The sequence below is a fragment of the Aspergillus affinis genome (genome assembly GCF_023601865.1).
Source record: "Aspergillus affinis strain CMG 70 chromosome Unknown NODE_68_length_188550_cov_91_414992, whole genome shotgun sequence".
Classification (NCBI taxonomy): Eukaryota; Fungi; Ascomycota; class Eurotiomycetes; order Eurotiales; family Aspergillaceae; genus Aspergillus; species Aspergillus affinis.
In genome coordinates, this window is record NW_026515849.1 from 113,354 (window position 1) to 134,363 (window position 21,010).

Sequence of the window (21,010 nt, forward strand, 5' to 3'; positions counted from 1 at the left end):
AACGAGGCAGTGCTGGCGGTTTGAGATGCGGCTAGGATGGGTTTCGGATTCATTTGATGCCCCCCGCGGGAATAGCGAACAGCACGGGAAATCCCTTTGTGTTTTGGTCATACAGCTGAAACGTACTACTTGATTGGAATATGTGTTTCTTGGTTCTGAAAAGAGGTGTTGTTTTTAGGATTTTTAGGTTCTCGCTCTTCCCTGCTCGACACATCGTCCAAACACGACGCAAATCCTCAGTCAAGCGAGCCTGTCACACCTGAGCCAAGACAAACCTGCAAGGGGCAGAACTAAGACTTCGGATTACAGCTGAGGACTCTGAGAGCAAACAACAGCGCGACAATGTTCAGAGGTCGCGGCCCATCATCGACTGGGAGCCGAGAACAAGAAGGGCAGGAACCTTGAGGCTCACATATGTACAACCAAAGAGAGAAGCCACTGCTGCAGAGGTAGACGAGAGAAAGATACTCCGTCTGTCTTCAGGACGGCAGTAAGCTGAGTGAGACCAAGCCGGGCTTAATTAAAACCAAATGCGGGGAAAGCCGAGGATCGTCTGCAAGGACGCTCAAGGTATTTAGTCGACAGCACACCCCCCCGCATCCTTCAATTGACCGACATTTCTCTCGGTCAAAGGGTGATTGACTCGTCTTCTCGGTAAATCCTCTCCCGACATACATCCAATCTCACACCATGATCTTTTCCTCCACGCGACCGCGTCTTCCGAGTAGATATTACCCCTGGAATGCGAGTTAGAATCAGGTCTCAACTAACAAACCACCGATAGTCCCTGCCAATCTCCCCATCTGGGACTTCCTGTTCGACTCGGAATACTCGCCTCTTCGTCGCGTCCACCCGACCGGATTGGGCGCCTTCATCAACGCCGCGACTCATGAACGAATCCGCTACGACGAAGTCAAGGACTACACTACTTATCTATCCACTGCACTAGTTCGCAATTATGGCCTCGAGAAGGGCGATACGGTAGCCTTGTTTAGTCCAAACACGATCTGGTATCCTGTTGCGATGCTTGCGACGGTTCGCGTTGGTAAGTCTCTCCGGTTCGCCGGCGCAGTCGACGCCGACATCTAACGGCATGAAACCAGGCGGGATTGTATCCGGAGCCTCCCCTGCATACAACGTCGAAGAAATGACCTATGCTTTAAAGACTGCCAAGGCGAAGTATCTGATGACGGTCCCCTCTTCGATGGAAGTTGCTATTCCAGCGGCCAATAACGCGGGTATCCCCGCCGATCGCATCTTCCTGCTGGAGGGAGCGGAAGATGGGTATATGAACGTCCAGGAGCTCTGCGATATCGGAAAGAGCTTTGGTGACGATGGACAGGTCGCACCGTTTGAATTAACAGACGGGCAATCGAACCGTGACGTATGTGGGTTTTTGAGCTTCAGTAGCGGGACCACCGGGCTTCCCAAGGCAGTATGTTCTGTGCCGTTTCGCATTCTAGTAGATGAACGCTCACTCACATGTCCAGGTGATGATCGCCCATCACAATGTCATCGCACAGTGCATGCAGGTGCAACAGCTCATGTCGCCCGATTATAAGAAGTCACTGGCAGTGCTACCACTCTTTCATAGTCTGTCCCTTGACCCCTCGGAGATGACTTTCAATCCTGACAAATATTGGCAGTCACCGGCCTCGTGCATCAAATGCATCTTCCTGTCCTTCTGAACACACAAGTTTACATGCTCCCGTCCTTCGATATGACCAGTATGCTCGACACTGTCGTCAACAACAAGATCACGGAGCTCCTGCTGGTACCGCCGATTTTGATCCGACTCCTACAAGACCCCAGTGCGGCCAAGTATGATTTGTCTCACGTGAAAGCGTTCACATCTGGAGCTGCCCCGATCGCTGAAGAGTTGCTTCAAAAGCTGGAAAATCGGTATCCGGGGATCGGTTTCAAACAGGGATACGGCATGACGGAATCATGCAGTTGTATCACGATGCATCCGCTCGACAAACAATCCTATCGGTATGCCCATCGGGCGGGGACTATTGTCGCCAATACAGAAGTGAAAATAGTAGACTGGGAAACTGGCCGCGAGTCGGGCTACAATGAGCCGGGAGAAATCCTGGCACGAGGACCACAGGTTGTGATGGGATATTTAGACAACGACGAAGCCACGCGCGAGACATTCGACGCTGAAGGGTGGTTGCACACTGGAGATATCGGGTTCATGGACGAGGAAGGTTTTCTAACCATCACCGACCGTATTAAAGAGATGATCAAAGTCAAGGGGATTGGTGTGTCCCCGGCTGAGCTGGAAGACCTGCTCCTTGGCCGGGATGATATTGAAGATGCGGCCGTAACTGCGATCCCGGATGATTATTCAGGAGAAAGACCGAAAGCATACGTGGTCCTTCAATCAACCGAGAGAGAAAGATTAGGCAGCGGTTTCGGGCTAGTGGATGTAGGCAGAGACATAATCGAGTACGTGCGAGCGAAGAAAGTCCGTCATAAATGGATTGTGGAGGTGGAGTTTGTCAACGAAGTTCCAAAGAGCGCCAGCGGGAAGATCCTACGAAGAGTCCTTCGAGACATGGAAAAGAAGGGAACCTCTGGGAAGCGACTGGTGGTGCGAGATGAGAGGGTCAAAGCAAAACTATAGGCGTGCATTGGATAGACATTTAGGTTGCATGTATTGAAAGGATGATCGGCGTGGCTGATCCTTGATAAGGGGAATATGGCATGTCGTAATCACCCCTGCTGTGCTTACGAGATCGCCACTGTTTGCCAATGCTGACTCCACGGAAATTGAAGCTAGCCAGATGTTTGGTGATGCGTAAAGCCACGCAGCACAAGTAGGAATGACGTTTCTTCTCGCCTAATGGCCGCTGACTGTCGAGAGAGGGGTTTCCTTGTTCAGGCGGCCTGCCCTGAACTGTGCTTAGCAACGTGTGGATTGGAAGGAAGAATTCAAACTAGAACAAGAATTCATACGCGGCTTATCTTCTTCTATTCCCTTCCAAGGCAGCTAGTTTCACTGAGGGCGGCGTTCTGTTCCCGTCCCCATTGATTGGGTCACAAGATACGAGGTTTGGGGGCCAGAAAGCCAGCGGGGGAACCTTATTGTTGTTGACGAAACTGTTTCCATTGCAGATTCTCAGAGCCTCGGAAATTAGCCAGATACCCAGTACCTCTAGCAAGATGCGGCCACTTGTTCAGGAGGAAGACAAAGACGATCTCGTTTTCGTGCACATCTCCCGTCCGGATGACTTGAAGGCCAAGAGTACACGGCGTACGATTCGACGACATGCTATGCGAGAAATTGGAAAGTCTAGACGGTCGCGCAAGCGACCGCAGACATGGGAGCTATCTTTGAAAGATGAGGTTCTTGATGATGGTAGGAGTTCAACCAGCTCATCGCAGGACGAGTTGACTCCATATTCTGCACGAAAGCCCATCCTGTTCGACCCGTACAATACGTCGTACTACCCAATTCAACTGAACGATCGAATCAAACAGCTCATCCATTTCAGTGAGGAGATCGCATCCTACATGGGTGTTCGTTGACTGACCGATCCAGTGAGTGCCGATTCAGATTATGTTTTCCGACCATTTCGAGCGATCTGGTTCTCGATGGCCATGACAGACGCTAGCGCCTTCCTTGTATCATTGGCGAACGCTGCGATGTTCCTGGATCAGATTCACCAAAGAAAAGCATATCAATACGAGAAAAGCGTCGAATGCTTGACTTTTTATGGCAAATGTGTCAAGGAGGTAACACGCCGGTTGGAAAACTCGAATGATCGTGTAAGCGATGGTGTCATAACAACCATTCTGGGGCTCATTTGTCATGAGGTTCGATCCCCCTCCCCTCAACCCTCAAGCATAGAAGGTCATGCTCACCACTTTGAAGCTTTATGTTGGGACCTTGGCGCGCTCACGGGCTCACTTGGCGGGAGTTCAGCGGATTATCCAGGTGCGCGGAGGATACGACGGACTTCACGAGACTACTCCGCTTTTCGTTCCATGGTAGATCCCTTGACCTCTAATCAAGTGAGCTGAGTGCTGACAGCAGCAGGTTTGATGTCATTACAAGTGTAGTCGAGGACCTTTCTCCTCGATTTGCCGGTTTTGACCCGGACATAATAAAGCTTTTCGATTCGGAATCCGAGGAGATCTACACGCCTCCGTTCCTGCGATACTTAGTTTCTGACATCGCGTTGCATCATCCAGTCTTCGAGGACGTTAGTACGGCATTCGAAAAGGTTGCCATCGGGGTCAAATACCTCAATGACAATTCACATCAGCCGCCGGGTTACTGGAAGAACGAAGAGAGCATCATCGCCATCAAAATTTTCGGTCCAGTGACGCATTTTCTGCTTTCGATGGATAGACCGGTGTACCCAACGCCAACAAGTAACCATTCGACCAAGATTGAGCCGCTCAGCGACGATGATGGCAAAGAGGTGAAGACAGCCAAATCCGCTGAGTTCACGAAAGAGATGATCCGACTATCGATACTCATCATGCTCGCGACGATCAAGAATGATTTGTTTCAATTGGCCGCACGAGAAGCAAACTTCCTCCGTAAAAAACTATCGAAGGTAATCGACTGCCTGCGAGACATTCAAAGCGCTTCGACGTCCCTTTGGAAAATCCAGCTCTGGGCCTTGGTTATCGTTTCACTCGTTGAGATGTCGGACCCTATTTCTGTTCCCGGTGAGGCCGGGTACGTTGACAATATCTGTCGTCTGATGGAGCTGCTCTGCATCATGACCGGTCGCGAGGCGATCGATCTAGTGAAAGACATTCTCTGGGTGAACAGCATCTGGGATTCGGTGACTGTGGATGACCTCGTCTCTCAGATTGACGGTCACCTTTACTCATAGCGAGGTGATCACCCGTTGATCGAGAAGTGGTTGAAGATTGGTTTTGCGCAACTGCCTGGAGGGAAACAAACAGTAAGCATTCCCATTCTTCGTTCCTTCCATGTTCAGTGCGTTTGGGAAGGTGCTATCCCTGCAACTGCATGTGTCACGCTAGTCCTTCCTTGGACTAGCCCATACCGGTGTCACGCTCTCTTGGCGCCTCCTTTGTCAGGCATCCATACTTCACTGGTCCTTTCGCGTGAAATACTTTCGGGATAACCAGCAATTTTCTATCGGAGGAAGTTATACAACTAGGATCCCGATAAATGCATTGAGTCACTCAGGAGTAGTCTTAGCAATATACACATTCTTTAGCGGAAAAATTTTGTCTGCTCGAAACTATGTATCTTCGTCTGCCATGACTCACGCTTCAGACAACCCATAGATGGCCGGTGGATGATTAGAAAGAGCACGTAACGTGCCACCTGAGGGCACTAACCAGCTGTTGTTGCATCCTCAAACATCAAAGGTGGGAACAGGGAAATTAACGAGACTGATAATAGTGAGAATATCCGGGGTACAAAGGCCACTCGAAGCGACCACCACAAAGCGGGTCTAGATAGGGTTACATCGGGGCATGCCATGCTCATTGAGGAACTCTGACCTGACCGGCGTATTTTTAGAGCCAGATTGACAAAGAATACTAACCCATTTACTTGTCACCCATGTTCCCTGATAGCGCGGTTGTTTCGACTGCACCCGTGCATCCCCGGCAGACAAAGAGCCCGTTTTACCTAGAGACGCGTGGCATTGACCCCTCCCATGAACAAGGGTCCTGTCGAATAAGCATGCGGCTAGCAGACTAGTGAATGCTTCTTTGTATGTTAGTGGATTTAGGTGTGAAAAACCGGGATCTTCACTTTGTTCGTAAGCCATGTACTGCACATCCGTCTTGTCAAGGAATATCAAACTGATAGAGGCCTATATGCTAATACCATACAACTAGAGAGGTGGTTTCTGAATTGCCGAGTCCGAGCCCCCATACTATTATAGTGAATGCCCATCTGAATGTCGTAAATGCTGGCCTCTCATAAGTCTATCATCTTATCATAGTACCTCGGTTGTCTAGACCCAGTCGATAAAACCACCTTGGGTCATTCTGAGTGTGCAATTGGCTTGATTGAAGACCGGCGATGGTACATATCTAGCTGTTAGGGTCATGTTAGTACGGGGATAAGCTTGAATATGAATCACTAGAGCTCTGCAATCAACCGGAGCTTGCCATACGAAATGCCAATTGGGACAGACAGGTTCTATCTTGTGACGATGTCTAAAAATATCAGCAGGGAGTCTCCTTGTTGATCAATTGGAAACCATTCATTAAAAGGCTTATATATGATAGGCAAGTCGTGAGTCTCAGATGTGAGGACAACTAACCCTCTCCCCTTTGATATCTCTATCTCGGCATACCCCCAAACGTTCGCTCAAGATGGTTTTTAAATCCTTCACCGCCTTTCTCCTTCTGTTCTGGTGCGCCAACCTCGTCTTCACACTGGATGTGATGACTTCTACAAGAAACGACCGTATCTCTGACCTTGAAATGTCCTCTAGTGACCTGTCCTGCGAAAGAGCCAACGAGGACGCCCGTCGCAAACTGCGAATTCTCTGTCTCGGCGCCTCTATCACCTGGGGCCAGAACTCTGCTTCGGGAAATGGTTACCGCAAGCCGTTGCGTGATCGGCTTCAGAGGCAAGGCAATGAAATCGATATGGTTGGAACGAAGAAGTATGGCAACATGAAGGACAACGTAATTCCTCCAAGAACAAAGACTCCCAGCTCCCACGAAACTACCTGCAAGTAGTCAGCTAACCTGCTCAGAACGTCGAGGCCACTCCCGGCGAGACAATTGACCAAGTGAAAGTAGCAGCGGAAAGATCCCTGCACTTCAAGCCGAACATCGTCTTGATCAACGCCGGAACGAATGACTGTGCAAAGAACATCGATATAATCAACGCTGGACGACGCATGCGCTCTCTTATTGAGAATATTGTACACGCTAAAGGAATGAGTAAGACGGTCATCGTCCTGTCCACGCTCCTCTTTTCCAAAAATGACGTAATCGAGAAAAACCGCATCGAAGTCAACCGACAATACCGTGAGCTAGTCCCTGCCCTGAAGAAAGAAGGTGTCTCGATCTACCTCGCCGACATGGATCCCCCAAAGCCTTCCCCAGGAAACGGTTGGATTAAGTATCCCGACGACTACAAGAAGGGAAATAACCACCCTGATCCTACGCACCCCAACGATGCCGGATACGAGAAAATGGCGGAGATATGGTTCAAAGCCGTCGAAATAGCGGCGATGGAGCAAAAGATTCCCGATGTAGGACCATGAGATGGAACATGTGAGAAGAGCTGATATAATGGGGTTGATGCGGGCGGACTAACGCAGAGAGGCAGCGGCCAGGACATATGTTGAGGATGATCCCGGATGAAATGGACCCCTCGGGGACTGTGTATACGATGTGGCAGAACAAGGGATGGGGAATAGGGGAAATATTTTCGGCGAAAATGGTCCAGCAATGGGTCCTCAGTTACCTGAGATACCCCATTAGGCATACCATGGATTTTCTTTTGGCTTTGAATGAAACAACTCCCCATTTCACTCTACATCTCGCTATCTAGTACTAAACCCCCCAAAAACTTGAAATACATGCATCAATGTACATTTAGTCTCTCACTGCGTTAGGTTCTACCAGTTTATTTAAATTGACCTTTCTTTCACGCCCAGAATCTCCGCCACCCATGGAAATATCGACAGCGCATTCCGATGATTGATCTGCGCCATATCCGTCGAATTGAACTCCCCGTTGACCTGTATCGATTTGACAGCAGGCTGAGCCTGCGAAGTAGGAACATAAGGATCTAAACCATTAGCAACGCTATTGTTTCGAAAAAAAAAATTAAGGACATGAAAATAATATACAATCAGTCCCCGTCAGGATCTTCCCAATTCCAATAAAGCTCTTCAAAGCAGCCAGCTGGATCGTTGATGTCGCAGATGCCGTGTCAAAATAGTAGCCTGCCAGCTGATTCACCGATTCTGTGACAGCGAAGCCACCCAAGAAAGGCATTGAAGACATCCCCGCGATACGAGTAGCCAAGAAGGGAATTGCGCCGCCACCGTGCGCAAAGATCATGCTGATGTTCGGGTAGCTAGCGCGCTGACCGGTGAGCAGCAGAATCTCGACAGCACGCACCGTATCGAACGGATACTCAGTCATGGGAATAGGGTAATCCATGGACACGCCGTTGCAACCGGGCGCAGCCGGGTGCACGAAGACGGGCACTTTGCGGGCGTTCAGAGCCTTGAAGATAGGATCCAGATAGGAGTTGCCGAGATACGTGCCGTTGGAGTTAGTGAAGGTAGCAACACCAACAAATTTGAGAGTATCAAGGCAGTACTGTCGCTCTTAGTACAAAGAATTGTGGATTATTCAGCACGGGGAAAGGAATACTTCGAGCTCAATTAAAGTCTCTTTGACATGAGGCAATGGCAACAGGCACAAGGCACCGAGCCGATGAGGATACTGCGCAGTGAAGTTGTGCATTTCCCGATTGATCCTACGCGCCAATGCATGCGCTTTGGAGGGTTCCTAAATGAAAAATACACCCGGAGCACTAATGCTGATGGTCGAGTAGTTTACCCCCAGAGTGTCCATCGTCGCAATATGGTCCTCTAACGTCCAGTCTGGCACTGGGAACCCATCAGCGTATAGTGAGCCATTCTATACGGGATATCCCGCCTCAATCATGGCATTCTTCCAGATCTCAGGGACCACATGAGAGTGGACATCGATGCGATGGTTCGGATCAAGGTTCACAATGGAATTATGAACATGTCCACGAACCGAACACACCCCCATGAGTCCGAGAAAGAGGGTTTGAAGTGGACCGCGCATCACGAAAGGGAGAATTTGACGAGGGTTCAAATCAAGACAGCAGACACGCGCAAAAGAGCACAATTAATGAAAAGGCTCAACGGCGCGGTCTTAGGGCTAAGCAGAATCTCATCCGAGGAGCCCGGATGCCGGTCCACCGACGGCCAAGCAGCTACTAGGAATAGCAGCTGCGTCGGCATGCACACGCGGCATCTAATCAATACCATGTCATGTAATTGGTGGATGAGATATTTGGTGACAGCGATTAACTTGGAGGATTTAATTAGTTCGGAATGTGGAGAGCATTAAGTTGGAGGATCCACGGGATGTCAGTCGGATGTTCCATTCCCAGCTGCTATTACGCGGTGGACCGTGTTGCAAGATCGGCATAAAGAATGGTTTAGGTCTTGTTCATGCAAATTGTTGAGATTGAATCTTGAGAAGCTTGAGCTTCCAGAGAGAAGGGACCTTCCCCCGTATAAAACCTCCATGAGTCCAATAAGCGTAGCGTTCAGACGGCGGCTCTTGGCCCCCGACGGCGCACCATACTATGCAGGGGTTCAAATCGCGACATATTTCCGGCTGTTTGTTGTCAGGGCATGTCCGAAATTAATCACCAGAATGGCAAAGTGCTCAGTGGCCTGGACATAGATGAAATTACGATCTATCCACAGTTCATTAATTCATCGTGGACCTTTAAAGCACCCCCATCTACTCCTGATGGGCCATCGAAAAATGAAACCAGACCAAACACCCCCCACCATAATGGAGCTATAATTTGGGTCACGATCTACAATGGTATGCCAATCCGATTCTCTCGAATTTCATTATACTCATCGGACGACAAGGTCGAAAATAGAGGGCAGACGCTAGTGATCACCAACGCGGTGATTACTGGTGTGGCAGCCCTAGTGGTGGGCCTACGCGTGGCATCGAGAGCACTGATTGTCAAGAGGTTTGGTGCAGATGACTTTACTATTATTGCAGCAATTACAACAGCCATACTGAATGTGGTTGTTGCCGGACTGGGTGTGCAGCATGGAACGGGGAAAAACAAGTGGGATCTTTCAAAAGAGGATGTATTACCAGCAGCGAAGGTACATTTTCTCGCCTTGTCCCTCCGAGTTGAAATGAGCTAACAAGAGTAAGCCTGTAGCTTCGTTTCGCCACACACATTGTTTATACCCTCATCAGAGCCCTAATTAAAGCATCGATATGCCTCCTCTCCCTCCGGCTCTTCCCAAACATTCGGCTCTTTACAATGGGCACCATCGCATTCGTCACCTCAATGAGTTTGGCAATTATTTTGCCACCATATTTCAATGCTCACCTGTGGATGCTGTATACAACGAACATAAATATACCAAGTACTGTTGCTTTCCATCTATTCCGTTCTGGTACGCTGGGGCTGCATTGGCACTTGCCACTGATATTTGGATCTTGGCACTCCCAGTTCCGACCGTCCTGGGTAGGTGACTATATTATGATCTTCCCATTGTGGAACCGCGACAGGGAGCCGAGACATTTGCTTTCATGTAGGTCTGAAAATGGGAAACAGAAAACGATACATTCTCATCGGTTTGCTCTCCTTAGGCGGCATGTAGGTCCTTTTGTTCCTCCTTTCACATTCGTCCCATGTTACACTAATAATACAATAGAGCTTGCATAGCCAGCGTAATTCGCATGATCTACATTGTCAAGCTTTATCAAAGCTCCGACCCAAGCTGGGATACGTTCGGGGTGTCAATATCCTCCGGGATCGAGATCGCCGTGGCAATCATGGCAGCCAGTATCCCCGGGACACGACCAATCGTCGACAAGATGTTTCCGCGGCTATTCACTAGCACTGTCGACACGTACGGGGCGACGGGCCAAAATTATGGAAGAGTAGCGTTGCGGAGAGACGCAGGTATCAGTCCCGGGGCGAGATTCTGTTGGCCGTCTCTCTAGGCGTAATTTCTAGTAATGTACCCGTAGGAATATCGACTGAAGGTCTGATTCTTTCAATCTAGCTGCAAACGATGGTTTAAATACATGAAGAATAATAAGCAATCTAGCCTAAAAAGGCAGTTAGAAGAGACATAACTTTTGAACCATGGAAATAACTGAAAACTCTGCATAATCCTCGGGGATCGGTAGTTACCAATACCGATATCCGGAATAGGAAGGTCTCCTATGTGACTAGCGGTCACATACGGTTGACAATAAGGAATCGCGAAAATGTAGGATATGCATTCAACGAAGAAACTAAGCTAGGTTGTGAAGCTAGTCCCGATCGGGTAGTTAGGTCATAGGGTATCGCGAAGGAAGGTCTTCGGAGGCAGGTCACAGTCCGTGACAAGGGGTGGCTTTCCGATACCTCTTGAAGGGGCTGATTTGGGCCGGCTCGATAGTTCAGGGGAGAGGTTGTGGGAGGTCTAAATAAAGAGGAGGTACCTACACCTTCGCAGACATATGAAGGTAGTGACTTCAAACACTTCTAGAAAACAAAAGTGTACGCTCTCAACGTGTGGCCCATCATCAATCTACTAAAAGCTTCAATTTTGATATAATCCCGGAGGACTGGCGCCCATAATGGTAGTAAAATGTAACATATTGACATAAAGACAGCGATATTATATTGACTCGAACGAAAACAAACTTGTAGCCAGTTCCTTATTCAATGAGAGACAGCGACCCAGGGCTTATGTAGATGTCAGCAATGGCAGGAAAATGTAATCCCCAGTCAAGCCTACCACAAAGAATTTCCTCTTCTCAAACGCCTTATTCATAAATCCTCTATATTATCACAAATACCGACTAGCTTTTCACTAAGCCCTCGATATGTGTAGTGCTTAGGCATGTGTCCGGAAGCGGAATGTAAGTTTTCAACGAGGCAGTGGTTGTATCTTCCTGCTTCTGGCAGATTGCAAGACAACAAATATCCCACTCATGCCGGATCAAGGACTGCTCAGTGTAAAATGCAGGGTCGATTTATAATATTTCTAGAGCACAAGCGATAAAATAGTCAGGAAAGTTTCCATTGGATGCAAACAAGGGTGTGGGAGAATGAAGAATACCACGATCTTTGGCATCACGAGTGATGTAATTGAGAAGTCCCAATATAACCTCTGCGGCATCAACTGGTTGGCCCATACGGCACAGCCGGAGAGTTTCCTGCTGATGCTCTTTGAATTACCTAATAGTCCTCTTCAAAGGTAATTAGGGCTGGAATCGAATATCGAATAGTCGAATATTCGAAAATAATAGTAATTTCGAATACGAATAATCTATAAATCCCAGCTGACTAATATCTTTTCAAATAAAATTCCTCTATTCGAAAGTTATTCGACATATTCGAAAATATAGCACGTGCCCACCACCAAGCCCTCTCATTGATATATATCCCTCAACAATACCAGCCGTCTCACTGTTTCTCTATGCAGGGAGTGTCTTCGTAAACCTAACAAATCTCTCCCATTATTGAAGAGCCTCTCTACTATAGGTTCTGGGCTTTCTTTTGGCTTGTTTAAACGAGGTCTTTTGAAGATATGGTCTTCTGTAGGCACTTCATCGTCGCTTCCATCATTCAAGAGATGATAGTCTATCCTCTGAGATCGCTGAAATCGTCTCGAAAGGTAAGGAGAGGCATCATCCATTGTAGGTAACGAATAAATACAGCTGTCAGCCATTGTGATATGATATAGAAGCTTGAATATCTTATATTACCGTGTCAGAAATATACAACAGGATATCGAGGTAAACAACGAGCACGCGACGAAACTACACTAAGTCGCGCGAGATTTATTTAGGACGTTAACCAATCATTTCATGCGATCGAAATTCTGCCAGGAACTTCGAATATCTTTCGAATATTCGAATATCGAATACGAATAATAGCTCCCTAGATATTTTCGGATTCGAATAAGACGATATAAAGATCTTTTCGAATACGAATAGGGAAAATCCCTATTCGATTCCACCCCTAAAGGTAATATTGGCGCAGACATTTGTTCTAAATCCTGGCTCTTCTTAGCCCGTATCGTCCAACCCCCATTCATCAAGACTTCAGTTTTCTTCGTATCGAATCGCAAAACGTCGGCTGAAGGAAGGCTGTTTAGAGAGTAGCCGTAGATATCGTAAGAAACACACGGTTCGCTTTCATAGCCCATTGGGTTCAATGATGTCCTAAAGATCGATGGGCATTAGCTGATGCCAGTGACTGACGCCTGTAGCCATTCATTCTGTACAAAATAAGCTATGCATGTTACTGCAGCTCTCCGCAAAAGTTGTGGACGGCATCATTTTGACCTTGCGTTCCCAATCAGCAAACCCATCGCAGTCGGACCCAGCACAATTGAATATTAAAACAACACGTCTCTATCCCAATAATTATAGAAATTTACCTATGATAAGCTAAAGGTTTTGGTTCTCTCTAGAATGGATCATGAATCAAGGAAAAGGAAAATTGTTTCCTTATATTTTGATGGTCGCAATCAATTTTTCATTCGATATTGGCGAATGCCCTTGACTACTTCGTCGTCTTCATACATACAAGACATTCATCCTATCTTAAGCCAAGATCCTTAGCCTCCAATGTAACAATATCCGGGATCAATTCAATCAGGGTAGGCCGCTTCGGATCCCAGCCGAACAGCTTACGGGCACGGATGGCGTGGCCACGGGAGTTGGAACCCCAGGCGTACCACCCAGCCGAATGGATTTTGGTAGTCTGGACATCATCCAAGGAATCAACCTCGGGAGATTGAATGAATTTTTGAGCATAAGCCTCTTCAGCAACCTTTCGCTGGATATCACCCCAGATGAAAGAACCATTCTCAACGAAGTAATAACCCTCGTCGTTCCAAGTGGCCTTGCCGCCCCCAGCCGCGGCTGCGGCACCCAGGGCCTCGTATACGTCACTCAAATCCTGGACATGCACCTGATGCCAAATATTCTCGCCCTTGCCGACGAGGAAGCCCTTGCCGCGCTTAAGAACCGCAGCACTCAGCCAGTAGGCCTGTACACTCTTGGTGTTGCAGGGTCCACGGCCGGGGCCATAGATAGTAGGCGGGCAGACAATCGCGGTATGGACACTGGATGGATTACGCTTACCAGTATCAATGATAATCTTGTCGACATTGCGGTGATAAGCATCTTCAGGCAGGTTGATAAGCTCATTGACGCCCTCCCAGTCGTTGTACTCCTTGGGGCGCTCAATGCCGTAAGTGTAAGCACGTCGGTCCTCGACTGTCAGGATCGCAGTGCCAGAGGTATGGATCAACCAAAGAGGGCGCTCAGCTGTGTGGTTCTCAGAGCCTTTTGAAATGGCTTGGGCCGCTGCAACATGGTCACAGTCGGCGAAGTCTGGAGAATACAATTAGATGCCACTCCACTAAATGAATCCCTGAATTGCAAACTGACGAAATACTATGTCGGCATTTTTGACTTCTTCCTCGATGATATCTGAGGAATCCAGATCACCGTAAATAATCCGGATGTTCGGGTACTGGGTCTTGACCTGCTCTGCCTTGTCCTTGTTGCGGACCAAAGCCGACAGCTGCCAGTCAGGATGGGCATTGGTGATAGTGTAAAGGGCATCACCCCCAATATATCCTGACGCACCAGTCCTGGAAAGACGATCAGATCACTTCTTAAGCTTGGCGAGCGGGGTGACCTACAGGAAGACCTTAGGAGAAGCCATATTTTTGTTGGACACGATAAGAGATTTCGTTTGAGGGGAGGGGACGGAAGCAGGGGGGGCTGCAGAGTGATACAAAGACACTGTAGTAAAATAAGTGTGACCTGGTGGATGTCCCTTTTGATTTCAAATCAAAACTCCGGATGTAGAAATTTGGCCTAAGAGAGAACTAAAGTGGAACCCGATTGTATTGATGGGCCAACCCCGAGAACACATTCAGGGGTCACAAGAAGAGAGTGTTTTGAGCCCATGTTCAAACTGGTGATTGATTGATTATTTATATAGTAATGGCTTGATAGGATATCGCATATCTCCTAGGGATGATATATAAACACATCAAAGTACGACGGTATTTTAATGGCAGTAAAAGCTGGTAAAGGTTATTAGGAGTCGGAAGGACCGGTACACTCGTCTGTGGACGACGTACGACGTCATAGTTTCTTCAGTGGGATGCCGGTGGGCGTCCGGCGGGAGGCCAACTGTCTTCACCTTCGGCTTATTAATTCTTCATGAATAATCAAGGTAAGATCAGAGTATAAGTATCTAGTACAGTCTTCGGTCTTTGGGTTATAGCGCAAGGTGAACTGCATATCTCATACCTCGAAATCATGACTCAATCCATCCTGATCGTCGGCGCCACTGGCAACACCGGCCGAGCTGTCGTTCAGACGCTGCCAGAGTTACTTCAATCAAGCAGAACTCTATCCAGCAGCCGCATCATCGCTCTCACCCGCTCCTCCAGCAGTCCAGTGGCACTCGAGCTGGCCAAAATACCCGGAATCGAAGTGATCGAGCAGAACTGGATTGAGATCACCGCCGACTGGCTCCGTGAACACCAGGTTGTTAGGGCCTTCATTGCATCCCACAACGAGCCCAACCAATTTGCTGAGGAGTCAACCTTCCACCTCAACGCCCTCGAAGCCGGCGTTGAGTATGTCGTGCGAATCTCGACAACGGCTGCAAATGTGCGCCCGGATTGCCCTGCCTACTATACGCGCCAGCACTGGGCTATAGAGACTCTCCTCGGCTCGCCCGAATTCAACAATATGAAATGGACGTCTCTTCAACCGAACATCTTCTCGCCACTTGTTATGTCGCCGGCTGCGGAGTTTATCAAAAAATATCGCAAGACCGGAGAGCAGGATACCCTGCGTCTGATACTGTCAAAGGATGCACCTGTTGGGATCATCGACCCTGACGAGGTTGGTGTTATTGCAGCTCATCTCTTATCTCAAGATGACACTTCCGTGCACAACAAGGCCAAGTACGTTTTGAATGGTCCAGCGGACATCACTGGAAAGCAGATTGTCGACATGATTGAGCAGCAAATTGGTGCGCCCGTCAAAGACGTCAGTTATAAAGATGTCTCGTTTATCGACATGCTGTATGAGCACCAGTATGCGACCAAGCAATCGAAAAATGTCATCTACACAATCAAGCGGGCCCCCGAGACAGCATGGGAAGGAAAATGCTCGACTTCTACCACCAGCAAGGAGATTCTGGAGCTCGCTGCCCCAAAAAGGTCACCCGCTGATACTTTGAAGACTTTACTGGAGGAGTAAGGAAGACCAAATTTGGAAAGAACGGTGGTCCCAGGGGGCTTAAGTAACTATTTCGCATCGGTATTGGATCAAGGGCATACATACTAAGGCTATCTGACCGCCAGTCAAAGAAATCAAATGTGAAAGTTATTACTTCTAGCAAAACAATGTCTGTTTGGAAACATACAGTCAACGGCCTTTATTTGAGGCTCTTTGCCCTCCTGCGGACCGCATCACCGCGGAGCAAGTCGAAACGCTCAGAATTGTACGTCCTGAGTAGTGGGAAAAGTCGAGTAGAAGGTTAGAATTGTTTAATGGAAATGGCGAGCTGAATCTGAAGCTGGAGACGCCTGTGGTTTATGAAAGCGTGCGCATGTCCTGGCACCAGCGGTTTGCTTACTGCATACAGGAGCCTCGGGCCGAGACGGGTCTATAGACGGTGACGGAGGAAGAGAGGGGACCTTTGGAGACGATGCTTCAATTGACGTTAGTTTTCCGGTCGAACGAGAGAGCAACATCACAACAATTATTGCACTCCAAATGGATAAATGGACCAAACAATGGGAACAACCGGCCCTTAAAGAGAGTTGGAGCCTACACTTAATTCTGAGCTGGAATGGCAATGCAAGATCCCTGAACAAACTTGAAATCAAGTACGTAGCTACCTATTCTCAATAACCTATCTCATTCCCTGTAAGTCGCTGATTTGGCGATTTCAATAACGACTTTGCCGACTTGTTGTCCACTCTCGAGTCTTTTATACGCCTTGTGGAATTCTGCGAAAGGATAGACCTTGTCGATAATAGGTTTGACTTGGTGCCGCTCCATGGCCTGAAGCATAGCTTCGAACTCGATCCGAGAACCAACAGTAGATCCAGTTACTGTGAGGGAACGGGCGAGGATGTCAATTGGCGGAAGGCCGCCACCGAAACCGCTTGCGAATCCAATCAGGATAACGGTACCAGTGATCTTGGTCGATGCTGCGGACTTCACGATAGTCTTCTCTCCAGCAATATCCAACACCTTGTCAACACCTTTGCCACCCGTCAGAGCAAGGATCTCCCGATCCCAATCATGGGTGGTACTGTAGTTCACAACGGCATCGGCTCCAAGCTCTTTAAGCTTAACGGCCTTCTCATAAGAGGATGTGATTGCTAGGACACGAGCGCCGAAAATCTTCGCAAATTGCAACGCGAAGAGGGAAACGCCTCCAGTGCCTTGGATCAGCACAGTCTGGCCCGGTTGAAGGGGCTCAACTTTGTTGAGGGCTGTCCAGGCGGTAACAGCCGCGCAAGGAAGGGAGGCAGCCTCGACGCAAGACATATATTCAGGGATGCGGACGAGTGCGTCTTCATTGAAGATCACGTATTCAGCCAACAGCCCGTCGACAGTGAAACCGACGCTGCTTGAACGATATTCCGGAGTATATGGGCCGGCAATCCAGTTTGCAGTGCAACCAACTGCGACGCGGTCGCCCTTTGTGATCCGTGCAACATCTTTTCCGATTGCAATAACCTCTCCAGCACCATCAGATACAGGAATACCGTTTTCCTTGGTCGGCGCAGGATATTCGCCCCTCAAAAGGGCCGTGTCGCGGTAGTTCAGTGAAGCAGCGTAGACCTTGATCAGGACATCGCGGGGCCCTGGAGTCGGCAGAGATTCGTCACGAAGCTCGGCGGTAACTTTGCTGCCGGCCTTGACAATGCGAACAGCTTTCATTTGCGTCATGTTTAGGTTTTGGTTTTGACTTCAATGAAAGTTTCGAGAAACTGAGAATCTCTTCACGGATAGCACAAAGGGGGGAGTGACTGAGCTTTATTTCTTTTGATCTGTCGGGAAGGGTCTGGATAAAGTAAAAGAAGTGACGTTACCTGATTCTGAATTCGAGTGAATTAGTGATGGATTACGATAGCACCGTCGCAGCTGCGGACCTTCTCTTTGGCTCCCACCGGAGATATCCCACTGGCTCTTGAGTCGTCGATCTGCTTCTATCCTCATCCCTTCGGCACCCCACTGGCATCCCACAGCCGACATTCGAGTACGGACGGCGAGGGCCAATTGTAAACCGTAAGTGGTTCTAGCATTTCCGACTCTCTTTCAAAGACACTTCTACTTCTCATCGTGTGACAAGGGCACCACCCCAAAACTTTAACGCTTTAACGACGTAATCAGCCGTGGAATGCCAGTGGGATTCCCGGTGGGATTTCCGGTGGGATTCCCGAAAGGCCTTAGTAATCATTCTTGCTCACCTTGGTCACTGAATGCTTAGTCATAAATAAAACAATGCGGGGACGCTTGATTATCACAGCAAATAAACATGAACAATGTCTTGACTGTTGAGGATTATTAATGGTGATTCAATGATGTCAGGATCGCGGTGCGATCAAGATGAGAAAGATGCTTGAATTCCTAAAGATGCAGCGTAGAGCTATCTACCGTGTGGATCAGATGACACACTAAACTACATTAGGAAGGAGAAGCGGTCCAACAAATGACAATGATTATTAATGGGAATTCAAGACTGCTACAATATTTAAAGTATAAACACAGGTAACAGCTCCCTCAAAGCTATACCCTGCCTTGCAATACCAACAATCTTTCAGTCTGCATTTCTACATTCACTACATTTGTCATTTCTACACTATGAAAGAAGCTATTAATTTTGCTGGTCCGGTTGTAAAGATCGTGGACAGTCCGATTCCCGAACCAAGCGATGACCAGGTCCTTATCAAAGTTATAGTCTCCGGATCGAATCCCAAAGATTGGAAAGTCCCGGATCTTGCATCTGCCGGGGACTCTAACATGGATATGATTCTGGCAGCCAAGGCCGGGTTAAACCAAGGGGACGATATTGCTGGAATCGTCGAAAAAGTTGGCTCTAATGTGGTTGAGTTCAAGGTAAGTACATCTCCTGTCAGCTTGTTGGCATTTTCTCATATTTGCCCTCCAGTCAGGTGATCGAGTTGCAGCATTTCATGAAATGTGCACACCAGGAGGTTCCTATGCAGAATATGCAATCTCTTGGAGCCACACAACCTTTCATTTACCTAAACAAATAACCTTTGAAGGTATGACTAGCAGATATCTTCTGATTATACCGTACCTAACATACAACAGAGGCTGCTACAATTCCCCTAGCAGCTTTAACCGCTGCTGTATCTTTATATGCACATCACCGGTTGCCATCGCCATGGGCTCCTGCTCTGAACCCAATTCCACTGGTTGTTTATGGTGCGAGTGGGGCTGTCGGCTCTTACGCTATTAAACTAGCATGTAAGAGCAATGTTCATCCAATCATTGCTGTTGCGGGGAACGGATCTCACTACGTGGAAAGTCTCATCGATCGGAGCAAAGGTGACACAATAGTCGACTACCGTCAAGGGGTAGAGGCAACCGCGAAAGGTATATCCAGCAGTCTCGAACTAGCTGGCCATACTTCTGTCTGGCACGCCATTGACGCTGCCATAGTCCCTCAGAGTGCAGAGGTTCTAAGAAAAGTCGTTGCCCCTGGTGGACGAATTGATTTCATATTGCCTAATGACTTTGATGTGGCTCCCGCAAATAAATCTGTTACCTCTGTGGGTTCAGTTCACAACCAGCCTGAATTCGAGAACAACGAAGAACTTGGATACGTCATTTCCCGCTATATATCGAGAGCACTTCAAAACGGGAGTCTCTCTGGCCATCCTTTTGAAATCAGACCAGGGGGTCTGGAAGGGGTTGAAGAGGCATTGAAAGACTTGAAGACCGGGAAAGCAAGTGCTGTGAAGTACATTTTCCGCATTGCAGATACTCCTGGGGTTGAGTAGAATATATCCGTTCAAAATCTTATAGGTGAAGTTCTGGACTGTGGAATGTTGGCTGCGCGCTGCTTTAAAGTTCCTCCATGAGACAAAGAATAAATACAGTCTAGACATGTCTTCAATAACTCCTAGGAATTTCTCAGGCGCTGTATTTAGTTGGGACTTCCTCACTTGTCCACGTTTCCCGTTTCTAGTCAGTCTATACAACTATTCATTAGAACTCACTCTCTTGATCACTAGCCATTCTTTTCCAGTAAATCAGTAGTCAGAGTTCAGTCATCTAGAATCAAGAAGGGAACTAGATAGCTTAATCCGATTCCTTTCGCCCTTCCAACCGGGGATTTGGACCGAGAAATCACGATGGTTACTGTCCCATGAGAGCGCTGTCTGGTAACTAATTATCGCACCTTCCAGTGCCCCGGTTTCATCACACGGAGCTGATAGTCAGGGCTTTGTGTGTTACAGCTTGCATCAGAATACAGTTCCTAGCCTATCGAAGTTGCCTTGAGTCCAGGACGTGAATCGTATGCAAACACTGACTGACCCTTCCACGTCTGCTATTGGTCGTTGATCCTGCTGCACGGCACCAAGTGAGCCGGGGTAAACTGAGTTGATATAATCACTTTCTAGGGAAGCAAAGCAGTTTCTGCCGGGCCACACGAGCATCTTACCGAACAACGCTGCACATCTGGCAAGATGGAAACAGTCAAAGACACGCATAGACTACGAGGCTAATGCCGGCAATACAGGAATGGAACCGATTGCTTAGTTACTATCGCGCCATAACCCCTGCTTGAGTCTATAAAACTCCGATTGAGAAGAGTACATCGGGATGCGCCAGGCTCTATATACGTTTAAGCAAGTCTTAGCGCCTTTGGGCTTCCTCACACTGAAAGCGTGGTACGAGCTAGGAGGATGCTATGCTGGGGCCAGATACTTGATCATAGACATGATTAAAACACATAGTTTATTCATTAAACTGACAGTGTTAGTAGGTTGTATAATAAGTCTTATTTAGACTCTAAAAAGCTTTTAGGTGATCAAGGGACAAAAATAACACAGTCACTCAATACACGCTATTGTCATTCGGACCCTAGGGCCAAAAAATTCCTCCCTTGCCTTCAGCAAGAGTCGTGCAGGCACTTATCAATGTTCTGCTACCATACTCTTCGTTTGACCAGTCGGCATACGTGCGGCAGGTACTTGGTTGC

General features: G+C 48.1%; 7 protein-coding genes across 7 annotated transcripts; 4 read left to right on the forward strand and 3 right to left on the reverse strand.

Moving 5' to 3' along the window:
- Nucleotides 1-690: 690 nt before the first annotated feature.
- On the forward strand, nucleotides 691-4,856 carry KD926_009455 (acetyl-CoA synthetase-like protein; the record flags this gene model as incomplete). Its single annotated transcript, XM_053102095.1, has 9 exons — nucleotides 691-724; nucleotides 785-1,045; nucleotides 1,104-1,435; nucleotides 1,491-1,593; nucleotides 1,647-2,611; nucleotides 3,121-3,499; nucleotides 3,548-3,774; nucleotides 3,857-3,996; nucleotides 4,046-4,856. 9 exons carry the CDS (start codon nucleotides 691-693, stop codon nucleotides 4,854-4,856), a joined length of 3,252 nt encoding a protein of 1,083 aa, XP_052954422.1.
- A 1,468-nt stretch (nucleotides 4,857-6,324) lies between these two features.
- KD926_009456 (SGNH/GDSL hydrolase family protein) lies at nucleotides 6,325-7,229 on the forward strand (the record flags this gene model as incomplete). Its single annotated transcript, XM_053102096.1, has 2 exons — nucleotides 6,325-6,642; nucleotides 6,714-7,229. The coding sequence occupies 2 exons, from the start codon at nucleotides 6,325-6,327 to the stop codon at nucleotides 7,227-7,229; spliced, it is 834 nt and encodes a 277-aa protein (XP_052954423.1).
- A 369-nt stretch (nucleotides 7,230-7,598) lies between these two features.
- Nucleotides 7,599-8,796, reverse strand: KD926_009457 (amidohydrolase family protein; the record flags this gene model as incomplete). The annotated part of the gene is made up of 3 exons (XM_053102097.1): nucleotides 7,599-7,759; nucleotides 7,821-8,298; nucleotides 8,755-8,796. 3 exons carry the CDS (start codon nucleotides 8,794-8,796, stop codon nucleotides 7,599-7,601), a joined length of 681 nt encoding a protein of 226 aa, XP_052954424.1.
- Nucleotides 8,797-13,321: 4,525 nt separating this feature from the next.
- On the reverse strand, nucleotides 13,322-14,458 carry KD926_009458 (NAD-dependent epimerase/dehydratase family protein; the record flags this gene model as incomplete). Its single annotated transcript, XM_053102099.1, has 3 exons — nucleotides 13,322-14,121; nucleotides 14,179-14,384; nucleotides 14,436-14,458. 3 exons carry the CDS (start codon nucleotides 14,456-14,458, stop codon nucleotides 13,322-13,324), a joined length of 1,029 nt encoding a protein of 342 aa, XP_052954425.1.
- A 605-nt stretch (nucleotides 14,459-15,063) lies between these two features.
- Nucleotides 15,064-16,017, forward strand: KD926_009459 (NmrA-like family protein; the record flags this gene model as incomplete). The annotated part of the gene is made up of 1 exon (XM_053102100.1): nucleotides 15,064-16,017. One exon carries the CDS (start codon nucleotides 15,064-15,066, stop codon nucleotides 16,015-16,017), a length of 954 nt encoding a protein of 317 aa, XP_052954426.1.
- Nucleotides 16,018-16,680: 663 nt separating this feature from the next.
- KD926_009460 (zinc-dependent alcohol dehydrogenase family protein) lies at nucleotides 16,681-17,724 on the reverse strand (the record flags this gene model as incomplete). The annotated part of the gene is made up of 1 exon (XM_053102101.1): nucleotides 16,681-17,724. One exon carries the CDS (start codon nucleotides 17,722-17,724, stop codon nucleotides 16,681-16,683), a length of 1,044 nt encoding a protein of 347 aa, XP_052954427.1.
- A 915-nt stretch (nucleotides 17,725-18,639) lies between these two features.
- On the forward strand, nucleotides 18,640-19,805 carry KD926_009461 (zinc-binding alcohol dehydrogenase family protein; the record flags this gene model as incomplete). Its single annotated transcript, XM_053102102.1, has 3 exons — nucleotides 18,640-18,894; nucleotides 18,947-19,064; nucleotides 19,114-19,805. The coding sequence occupies 3 exons, from the start codon at nucleotides 18,640-18,642 to the stop codon at nucleotides 19,803-19,805; spliced, it is 1,065 nt and encodes a 354-aa protein (XP_052954428.1).
- Between the last annotated feature and the right edge of the window lie 1,205 nt (nucleotides 19,806-21,010).